This window comes from Lepidochelys kempii, unplaced genomic scaffold, assembly GCF_965140265.1.
Source record: "Lepidochelys kempii isolate rLepKem1 unplaced genomic scaffold, rLepKem1.hap2 scaffold_182, whole genome shotgun sequence".
NCBI lineage: Eukaryota > Metazoa > Chordata > Testudines > Cheloniidae > Lepidochelys > Lepidochelys kempii.
Genome location: NW_027333614.1, coordinates 148279 through 156215, shown reverse-complemented (window position 1 = coordinate 156215; position 7937 = coordinate 148279). Strand labels below are relative to the sequence as shown.

The window sequence follows — 7937 nt, the reverse complement described above, 5'->3', positions numbered from 1 at the left end:
CCAGTAATCAATAATCACTAACACAGCCGGCAGTCTGTGGTCGTTAATAGGAGAGTGGTGATTGGCAGCCGACAGGAAGACAACAGGGATCAGTAGCCAGGAATTGATAATTAGTGGCCAATAGACAACTATGGGTAGAAGCCAATAAGCAGAAGCCATCAGCCAGTGGTCAATAACCTTTAGACAATAATCAGTAGCCGTTAGTCAATTGCTGGTAGCCAGTAATCTAGTAAGAATCAAGAATCTTTAGCCAGGAACCAGGAGCCAAAACTTGATAATCGGTAGCCAGTGCTCAGCAGATAATAATAAATATTCAGTAGCCAGCAATCAATAATCAGTAGCCAATAATTGATAACCAGGAGCCAATTATCAATCAGTAGCTAGTAATCAATAGCCAATCAGTAGCTAATAATTAATAGTGAATAATCAATAACCAGGAGCCAATAGCCAATCAGAAACCCATAATCAGTAACCAATAATCAATAATAAGTAGTCAATAGCAAATCAGTAACTAATAATAGCAAATAATCAATAACCAGGAGCCAATTATCCATCAGTAGCTCATAAGGTCCCTAGTCAGTGGTCAGGGTCAAAGTCAAGGTCCCTGGCTAGGGGTAGGGATGGAGTTTGGGGTCAGGGTTGGGGTCTCTGGTTGGGGGTGGGGTCAGGATCAGGGTCTCTGGTGCGGGGGGTTAGCAGTAGGGTCTGTGGTTGAGGCTTGGGTTTCAGGTCAGGGCTGGGGCTGAGGGTCGGGGGTCTCTGGTTGGGGGCAGCCCCTCCTCAATCTCCCTGTGACACCCTGGCACCTCACTATTCACCACTGTCGTGTAATTAGGATACGTGTTGTACAAAGCGCGCCGTGCGAGGTGTCCTTGTAACAGTCTTGATCTGCTGGACCGGCCGATCTCGTTGGATTGTAAGCGTCGGGTGTGACGTTAGGAAGTTTGCTGGTGTGTGTGTGTTACTGAAACACGTCGCAAGCCTGAGAACACCCCACAAGCAGCCTTTCGGGTGCGACTGTGAAAAGGCCAGTCAAGGCTAACGGCTCATTGAGAAACCTCTGGGAAACGCTGGTGAAAGGGCAGCTGGGAGGCTTTGCAGCTTGTCACAGCAGCTCAGTGCGAGAGGGAGCCCAGGCCGGCGGGTTGGGGGGCTCAGTGGTGCCCCAGTTCCAGGGGGTGCCCAGGGGGGACTCGTCCCACTCACCTCGTCTCCTCTTGTGGCAGATCAAAATCAGGGCGGCGACTCCGCCAGCAACCCCCACCGCCGCGCCGAAGCCAAGCTGAGCATGCTCAGCGTTAGGGGGGCCGGTGGGGGGGGGGCCTGGCGGGCGGTTGGGGAGAGAAGAAAAGAGGGAATGAGACCAAGTGGCCGGAGAAGGCGGGGAAGCTGGCGCTGACTGCTTCCCTGCGCCTCTCTGCACCCCTCCTTTCTTCTCTCCATTCGTTCCTTTCTCCCTCCCTTCATCCCCTCGCCCTTCCCTTGGTCTCACTTTTCATCCCTCGTTCACTTTTTCACTCGTTCTTTCATTTGTTCATTACTCAGCCCCTCCTTCTGGCCCGTCTTTCACGCGCTCCCCGGCTGCGCTTCTGCCTTCGCATCTTTCCCCCTCCCTCCGCCCTTTGCGGTCCACGATGCGCCCCCACGGCCTGTGCTCTGCCCCGACTCCGCCATCAGCCTCGCACTCAAAACCAGCCACTAAGAACGACCCACAAATAACACTAACAGCCCTTTTCCCCCTTTTCAATCCAGAACCACCCCCCCGCGATCTAGCCACCAGACCCCACTCCCCACCCAGAGCCTGGAGAGAACCCAGGAGTCCTGGCTCCCAGCCCCCCCTGCTGTAACCACCAGACCCCACTCCCTTCCCAGAGCTGGGGAGAGAACCCAGGAGTCCTGGCCTGCCCTGGACTCACCCGGTTTCAGCACCTGGAGCCATGTCCCATTCCCTGCCCCCCGCTCCCACGGTGGGGATCTTCACCAGGCAGCGGTAGGTCCCGGCGTCGTAGGGTCTCAGGTCCCGCAGCTCCACGTCGGCTCTCCTCTCCCGCAGGAAGCTCCGGTCCCGGGCCTGGCTCACCCGGCCCCTGAACTCCTGGGTCTCGTTGCTCAGCTCCAGCCAGGCGCCCGCCACCTCCTTCACCCAGGTGTAGCTGCCCAGCCTGGGCTCCTGGGTGCTGTTGTAGGTGCAGGGCAGGGTGACGGAGCCACCCTCGGTGCCCTGCACGGAGCTGGGCTGGGAGACCCACAGGCCCTGTGCCCAGGAACCTGAGGGATCAAAGGCCAAGGGTCAGCAGGACAGAAGACCACATTCCTGTCCCAGAGCTGGGGAGAGAACCCAGGAGTCCTGGCTCCCAGCCCCCCTGCTCTAACCCCCAGACCCACTCCTCTCGCAGAGCCAGGGAGAGAACCCAGGAGTCCTGGCTCCCAACCCACCCCTGCTCTAACCACCAGACCCCACTGCCCTCCCAGAGCCGGGGAGAGAACCAGGAGTCCTGGCTCCCAACCCACCCCCGCTCTAACCACTAGACCACACTCCCCTCCCAGGGCTGGGGAGAGAGCGCCGAGGGTTTGGCCAGGCCTCCCTTGCCCACGGCCAGTGGACAACACTCAGCCATCGTGCCTACGCGCTATCTCAGAGTCGACTGCACCCAACGACCGCCGGATTGTCTCTGGCCAACGCGTCTTCCAGGAAGGCCTCCAGGTTGGAGTTGGACAATCCACCGCTTCCCTTGGTGGGTCTTTCCAATGGTCCATCCCCCTCACTCTTAAACACTGGAGCCTTATTTCTAATGGGACTGTGTCTGGCCTTCATTTCCACCTTTGGGCCTTGGGCTGCCCTTCTCCGGTAGGAGAAAGAGCCTTTCGGGGCCGCGTATCATCGCCCTGAGAAGGTCCCTTCTCCATCTTCTGCCGGGTGCGCTGAATGGATGGAGCTTCTTACGTCTCCCACTCTCAGGTCTGTTTCTCCCACCCTCCAACCACTTGTGTGGCTGCCCTCTCTAAGGTCTCCACATCCGAGTCTTGTAGGACAATCCCCAACCTTGAGCTGCAGGGTCCGAGAGCTGCCCAATCCACCACGGCCGTAGGTAAGTTGCTCCGACGGTTAATTACCCCTCATCTGTTCGAAAGTTGAGCCGCGTTCCCCGTCTGAGTTTGTCTGGTGGAGCTCATTCAGCTGCAGTCTGCTGGACGGAGGAGTCCTCGAGTATCAGAAATCTTCTCCTCCGTCGTCGCCTTTCCTTGGATAAATCCACGTTTAACTCCCGGCTTTGGCCCTTCCGTCATTTACACGTATTCTCCAGATGAAGCGCCCAAGACATTCCAGTGATGTTGTTGCCAATTCTGGCTATTTTATCCCAATATCTGGGTGTTTTTCTTCAACTCCTGGCTCTTGGTGGATATGTAACATGTTTACCAAAAAGACCCCAAAACCGGTTTCTAGCCCTTTGGATTGTGGAGAAAACCCAGCAAACGCGATTGCGAAAGGGAAAGGCCTGTTTTTTCCCCAACGGAAAATCTTCGACATGAACAGAAAGGCTTTGGCGTGGGCCTCTTTCAGGTTTGCAGCATTCGCAACACGTGTTGGGTTCCTGGCTGAAACCCCTCAAATCTGGGATGAGGATTTAATGTAACGGAAAAGCCTTTTCCCACCGAAAAACTTTTGGACGGAAGTTTTTTATCCACCCTCGCGGCTTGATAATCAAGAGGCAAAGAAAGACAACTCCCAGCGGGATTACTTTTCACAACCGTGATTTTTTTCAAAGCCCGTCTCATGACTCACGGCAGAGCCAGACGTGTGCTTGGACATTGGAATTGGCCACTTAAGAAAACAAGGTGATCAACCAGCTCTGTGGGAGGTATATTCGCTTGCTCACAGCGCCTGCATCCTCTTCAATGTAAGAGCACAACTTGTCCCACGGAATCCAGTGAGCAGCAGCGCCAACCCCAGCCAGGATTTAACCTCCCCCCAAAATCATGAGATTTGCCTAAAATTCCCAAGATTTAGAAAAAAAGACAAAATCTTTGGCTACCTTTTGCGGGGTCGGAATTCATGGTTTTGAATGTTTCTCCACAATGCAAAATGTTAGGAACTTACTGGGGTTTTTTTAAAAGAAAAACTGACCTTTCCCCGTAGAACTGCAGAAGCCGAAAACACCGAATATCGTCAAAATAAAGCCGTGTCCTGGCAATTTGAGACTAAAGATGGTGATTTCTCTGCGGCCGTGAAATTCTCTGCCGGGGAGAATTGTTTGTTTCTGGCAAGTTGTTTCCATTTCTCATTCAATGACTGTCCTCGTTCAAACGCCAAGAAAACGTGGATTAGATAAAGATTAAATAATCCAGATTAGATTAAGATTAAGTCAAATAATCCCCATTCAGACCGTCACGCAGCCAGGATTCTGCAAACGCGGGCCCAAGGGGTTAACGTTGGACTTGGTACGTCTTTCTCGTGCACATTTTAGGGGAATCATTTGGGGTTTTTTGTCAACTTCTGTTGCTTTTTATTCCCCCCCCCCCCAAATCTGGTTTCCAAAATGAAACACGTTGCTCAGAAAAAGGTATTCTCCAGGGACATTTTTCAGCGGACACTGTCGTGGGTTTTCAAAACTGGGAGGGGGGAATCTTGAGTTTTCATCAAACCCTGTTACAGAATTATTTGGGGTTTTCTGGGCTTTGGAAAGGGCGAACGATTGGTTGGAAAGGAGATAATACATAAGCGGCTTTCGGTGATTTTCACTGCTTGGTTGGGTGGGTTGGTTCATCTTTTCCCTGGATGTCTTGAGGAAACATTCTGGGGGTTTTCCACCCAAACGTCAACACCCGAATGCTCCGAGGAGCTTGGCAGGTCTCCCGGTCACCAAGAGAAGTCGGTCCCGGAGGAGCTCTTACCTCACCCGGCGTGTCAGACTTTGAAAAAGTCAAATTTGATTTGGGGGGAGCAAAAAACCCCCCAAAATTGAGATGAAAACCAGAAAAATGGAAGGGTTTTTGTATCTTTCCGCCTGGATCCACGTTTCAGTGCAGCCGTGGCTGGCGGCCGCCTCGGGACCCGCTTGGGGTGTCAAGGGGGGGTAGAGCGCCCGGGGGGGGATCACATCAGACCAGGGAGGGCGAATTCCCTCCGGATGGGGCTGTGGCGAGAACATAGCCGGGATGATGCCGCCGGGCCTGGGGTCCAGGTTCAAACGGGCTACGGGGGCGGTTGGCTGGGGCACGGCTGGACCCCCCGGCTGGAGGGGGGGGTCGGGGGAGGGATGGACAGAATGTGGAAGGGGGGGCATGAAGCGATAACCCAGGAGGGGATCAGGGGACTTCCCCGCACCCAGGGGGCGCCGAGGTGGGACCCCATTCCGGGGGGAGGCCGATCTGCGGGAAGGGACGATTGTGCCCCTGGGTCCATCCCCGGCTGCAGGACCCCTGGGGTGGGGGGCAGGAGGGGCAGGGTCCACCTTACCGGAGCAGCTGAGCAGGCAAAGGCAAAGCTGGGGCAGAGCCATGGGTCCGGGTGGCTGCAGGGGTCACGGAGTGAGACCCCGACCCCGCGGGGCGACAGGATCCAGGCAGCCCCCACCGGACGTGAGTCACAGAAACCAGAGCGAGCGGGGCCCAGACAGCGACGCCTACGCTGGGCCGGAAACCTCCCTCCCCGGCCCCCCGCCAGGCTCCTCTGCCCCTGGCCCTGCCAGTGCCCCTCACTCCCGACCCACAGCCCCTTTCCTGCCCAGCCCAGCCCTGCCGGTGCCCCTCACTCCCGACCCACAGCCCCTTTCCTGCCCAGCCCAGCCCTGCCCCCCAGCCCTGCCGGTGCCCCTCACTCCCGACCCACAGCCCCCTGCCAGCCCAGCCCTCCCCCCCCAGCCCTGCCGGTGCCCCTCACTCCCGACCCACAGCCCCCTGCCAGCCCAGCCCTGCCCCCACCCAGCCCTGCCGGTGCCCCCCAGCCCTGCCGGTGCCCCTCACTCCCGACCCACAGCCCCTTTCCTGCCCAGCCCAGCCCTGCCGGTGCCCCTCACTCCCGACCCACAGCCCCCTGCCAGCCCAGCCCTGACCCCCCCAGCCCTGCCGGTGCCCCTCACTCCCGACCCGCAGCCCCCTGCCAGCCCGGCCTTGCCCCCCCCAGCCCTGCCGGTGCCCCTCACTCCCGACCCACAGCCCCTTTCCTGCCCAGCCCAGCCCTGCCGGTGCCCCTCACTCCCGACCCACAGCCCCTTTCCTGCCCAGCCCAGCCCTGCCCCCCAGCCCTGCCGGTGCCCCTCACTCCCGACCCACAGCCCCCTGCCACCCCAGCCCTGCCCCCCCCCAGCCCTGCCGGTGCCCCTCACTCCCGACCCACAGCCCCCTGCCAGCCCAGCCCTGCCCCCCCCCAGCCCTGTCGGTGCCCCTCACTCCCGACCCACAGCCCCCTGCCAGCCCAGCCCTGCCGGTGCCCCCCAGCCCTGCCGGTGCCCCTCACTCCCGACCCACAGCCCCCTGCCAGCCCAGCCCTGCCCCCCAGCCCTGCCGGTGCCCCTCACTCCCGACCCCCAGCCCACCGGGCTCTGCACCTGAGCTGTCTCTGTGGTTCACACACTCGCCGAGGTATCGAGCGTCTGGCACCAGACAGGGCCGGGGTCAGCAGCCCGGCGCAGAGATGCTGGGGGGTGGGGGCACGCGGGGCCTCTCGCTGTGTTGCAGGTCGGGGCCGGGGGCCGACAGGGCCCCTGTGGGCTCCAGGCTGACGTACAAACCCACTGGGCTGAGCACGGGCGGCCGCGAGGCATTTCCTCTGCAACCCCAACCCCCAGCTCCCAGCTGCCCAGGTCTGCAGCCTCGGCCGGCACCCAGGGGCTGCGGGTCGGGAGGGAGGGGCACCGGCAGAGCTGGGGGGGCCCAGGGCTGGGCTAGCAGGGGCCTGCGGGTTGGGAGTGAGGGGCACCGGCAGGGCTGGGGGGCAGGGCTGGGCTGGCAGGGGGCTGCGGGTTGGGAGTGAGGGGCACCGGGAGATGGGGGGGTCTCCCCGCATTAGACTCATTTCTGGGCCCCAGGACTTTGTTCCACTTGAACCGAGTTGCTCCAGGAAGCCTCAAAAATCAAAATATTTCAACGGGGCAAAAGTCAGAAATCACACGCTTGGGTCAGGGAGGGGCATCGGGCTCGAACCCCAGGCCCTGTGTCCCATCCCCCCCCGACCCACCAGGACTCCTGGGTTCTTTCTCCTGCTCTGGGAGGGGAGTGGTGTCTAGTGGTTAGAGCTGGGTGTGGGGGCAGGCGAGTCAGGGTGCCTCGTGCCTCAGTTTACCCCTTTTGGCGTGATTTCTGGGTGCCTGGCAGGAGGCAGGGGGCTTTGCCAGGAGGAAGTGGAGGCGTCCTGGCTTCCAGCTCCCACTCCCCCCAGCACTGGGGACAGAACCCAGGAGTCCTGGCTCCCAGCACGCCCTGCACTGACCCACTCGACCCCAGTCCCCTCCCAGAGCTGGGGACAGAACCCAGGAGTCCTGGCTCCCAGCACCACCCCCCCTCCAGACTTTGTCTCTTGCAGCCGATGGGAGGCCATCCAGGGAATCGTTGGTGGAGATTTTCCACCTGGACGACAGCAGCTCCCACTTCCACTGCGAGGAGATCGCCAAAGGTAGGGGGTGCCAGGGGCGGGAGGCTGGGGGGATCGGGGGGCACTGGGGTACAGGGCTGGGGGGATTTGGGGGGTGCTGGGGGGGTTCCGGGGGCTCTTCACTTCAGGGAGCTGGGCGGGGGCTGGGGGGGCCAGGCGTAAAGGCTGCAGGAACCGGGTGGGGGCTTCAGGAGGGGGTACAGGCTGCGGGGGGGACTCGGGGGGCTCAGGGGGGCACCAGGCAGGAGGATGGGTGGGGCCCAGCACGGGCAGGGCCTCGTGTGTGACTATCGGTGGGTAACGGGCCCGGTGCCCCTCACTCCCGACCCATAGCCCCCTGGGCTCC

At 60.0% G+C, this 7937-nt stretch overlaps 1 protein-coding gene across 1 annotated transcript; it reads right to left on the bottom strand.

Annotated features, from left to right (window-relative positions):
* Positions 1–1916: 1916 nt before the first annotated feature.
* Positions 1917–2618, bottom strand: NCR3 (natural cytotoxicity triggering receptor 3; the record flags this gene model as incomplete). Its single annotated transcript, XM_073326929.1, has 2 exons — positions 2591–2618; positions 1917–2268 (listed from the first exon to the last, which is right to left on the bottom strand). Coding segments are annotated over exons 1-2 (380 nt in total), but the record flags the coding sequence as incomplete, so codon positions are not given.
* Positions 2619–7937: the final 5319 nt, after the last annotated feature.